General features: G+C 40.7%; 1 protein-coding gene across 1 annotated transcript; it reads right to left on the minus strand.

The window, feature by feature from the left end:
* Positions 1–1,237: 1,237 nt before the first annotated feature.
* LOC101400576 (olfactory receptor 4F3/4F16/4F29-like) lies at positions 1,238–2,179 on the minus strand. The gene has a single exon (XM_004421359.2). It carries the CDS (start codon positions 2,174–2,176, stop codon positions 1,238–1,240), a length of 939 nt encoding a protein of 312 aa, XP_004421416.2. The 5' UTR covers positions 2,177–2,179.
* Positions 2,180–2,672: the final 493 nt, after the last annotated feature.

Consider the following 2,672-nt stretch of genomic DNA (forward strand, 5'->3'; position numbering starts at 1 on the left):
ATTAATAACTTAAAAAAACCTAAAACATACAATGACTCAACAAAGTTTATTCAATTTTAAACCTTATTGTCAATCATACAAAATTACTTGAAAAACTTGATTATAACAAAATATTTTGAAATACATAATCACTTATGAATTATTTATTTATTTTTACCCATGTATTACTGTCCTTCAACAGATTGCCGTTAAATTTATTCACCTCTGGGGGAAAAAAACAGTCAAATATCAGAAACTTCAGATGGTTCAACTTATCTTCGTTTTACAGATGACAGAATTTAAGGATAAAGAGGTTAAGTAATTTGTCTGTTAGTATAAAGCAAAGCTAAGATGTGAAGTCAAGCAGTCTGGCTCAAGAGTCTGTGCTTATAACCATGTCACTGAAAAAGAAGAGTTTACCTAACTCTGAGGAATCATTGCTTTCTATATAATTAGGGAAAGGCTTAGCACTAGCTGGGACAGAACTATTAAATAGGTCATTGTCTTTGCCTGTTACCTGGCCCCATTGTTCAAATCCCCCGACAATACAGGAACACAGCTTTTGAAACAACTGGAATAATTATAGGGCTTAATTCGTTGTAACTACATGCACTAGCCCAACTGCTTAAGAAGCCATAACCCAGTGATCCAATTTCAGACTGATGTTGTGATTTAAAAAAATCTAAATAATTCAAAATAACTTTAGCTGTTTGCTTTTGTTTACTGAAGGGCAATGTATAGTGAAGGGTTAGAGATAGACAGCAATATCTCTTCAAAATCCCCTTTTTATCTTTCGTCTGCTTTCTTTACACATTACAGCTGCTCCCATGCATGTCTCACTATAGAACCTCAAAAAAAAAACTAGCCCTAATAATTGCAAATATTGTCATATTTCCCAAGCACTTTTTTTCAGATTCTGCATCACAAACCCTGAAAATCAATCTGATATGGAGGAACCTCCTCAGAACAAAGTAGGAAAAGAGATAGAAGAGGCCAGTCCAGAATCCTCCTTATCAAGGAGGGGCAAGAAAATGTGGAAACAGTCCCATATCAGTACTTTTTTTTCCATCACATTGCATAAGAAAGAAGAGTACCATACCCTTCCTGGTTACGGGCAGAAAATACACGTAGAAAATCCTGGACATTGGTAATTAAACTCATAAGTAAAGCAGCCATGGTGCTGTGTTTCATTGGATTCATGTCTGCAGCATGGCCAGGGAGTCTTAGAGATGTTTGTCTCTCTTGATATCAAAATCACTTAAAACAGCTTCCTGAAACTCAACACCGCACTGAATATTCTCTTCATTGCCACCTTCATCTCTGTATTCCTCAAAGTATAGATGGCAGGGTTCAGAAATGGGGTGATAATTATATCAAAAACGGCCAGGAATTTATCCACTGGCATTGTGGGAAATGGCCATAAGTACACAAAAATACATGGACCAAAAAATAAGACCACCACTGTGATGTGAGCTGACAGTGTAGAGAGGGCCTTGGACAAACCATCTGAAGAACGTTGCCAAACAGTGACCAAGATGAAGATATAGGAGATGATCAAAATGAAAAAAGTTCCCAGGGAGATGAAACCACTATTGGCACTGACCATGAGCTCCAATCTGTAAGTGTCTGTGCAAGCAAGCCTAATAAGTCGAGGAAGATCACAGTAAAAGCTGTCCACTTCATTGGGGCCACAGAATGGTAACTTTACAACAAATACAAGTTGGATCAATGAGTGGATGATTCCAATGGTCCAGGAAGCCACCAAGAGTAAAACACAAGTTCTGAAGTTCATGATGATCAGGTACTGGAGAGGCCTACGTATAGCAACATAACGGTCAAGGGCCATGGCAATGAGCAGCACCATCTCAGTTCCTCCAATAACATGAACAAAGAACATCTGAGCAATGCAGCCTTGGAAAGAGATTACTTTTCTCTCCTTGAAAAGATCAGAAATCATCTTGGGAGCTGTAATGGAGGAAACCCACATGTCAATAAAGGAGAGGTTGGCCAGCAGGAAGTACAGAGGGGAGTGCAAGTGAGGGTCAGAGATTACTGTGAGCACAATGAGAATGTTTCCCAAAATACCCGCTACATAGAACACAGAGAAAACCAGGAAGAGGGCTAGTTGTATCTCCAAAGAACTGGTGAGTCCCACCAACACAATCTCAGACACCACCGAGTGATTTCCTCCCCCCATGGTCTCAGTCACTTTGGGCTTCAAATTTGCCTGCAAGAACAGGAAAAATGAGAAATTGGAATTACTGGCCGTATCAGTCAGGGTTCCATTAGAGAAGCATAACCACTAGGAGATAGTATACTCAGGGATTTGTGACAGTGACTCGACCTTACATAATCATGGAGGCTGATTCAGCAGTCTCTGTAAGTCTGTTGTCCTTGCATCCGATGCTGTAGCTTGAAGCCCATGGCACAGGCAGTCAGGAAGGGAAGATGGATGTAAAATGAGGGAGAACAAAAATAAACTGGAACCCACAAGCAAGAGCTAAAGACCGCAAGGACAGACTAAAACCAGAGTCAGTGCTCATTGTCTCTGACCTTGATGATAGGGCATACTGTAGGAGCCAGGGCCCTTCACCACAGAGCTAAACACACACCTGGTCCATGAGTCAGGGAAGCCAAAGGAGGGTCCCAAGGAAGGCGCAGCACTTGCAGTTCCGGACACTGCTTGCCTCACA

This window comes from Ceratotherium simum, chromosome 3, assembly GCF_057802395.1.
Source record: "Ceratotherium simum simum isolate JZ-2026a chromosome 3, ASM5780239v1, whole genome shotgun sequence".
NCBI classification, from domain to species: domain Eukaryota; kingdom Metazoa; phylum Chordata; class Mammalia; order Perissodactyla; family Rhinocerotidae; genus Ceratotherium; species Ceratotherium simum.

Excerpts from the sequence above, each read along its gene's own strand:
- LOC101400576 (XM_004421359.2), bottom strand. The coding sequence starts at position 2,176 with ATGGGGGGAGGAAATCACTCGGTGGTGTCTGAGATTGTGTTGGTGGGA.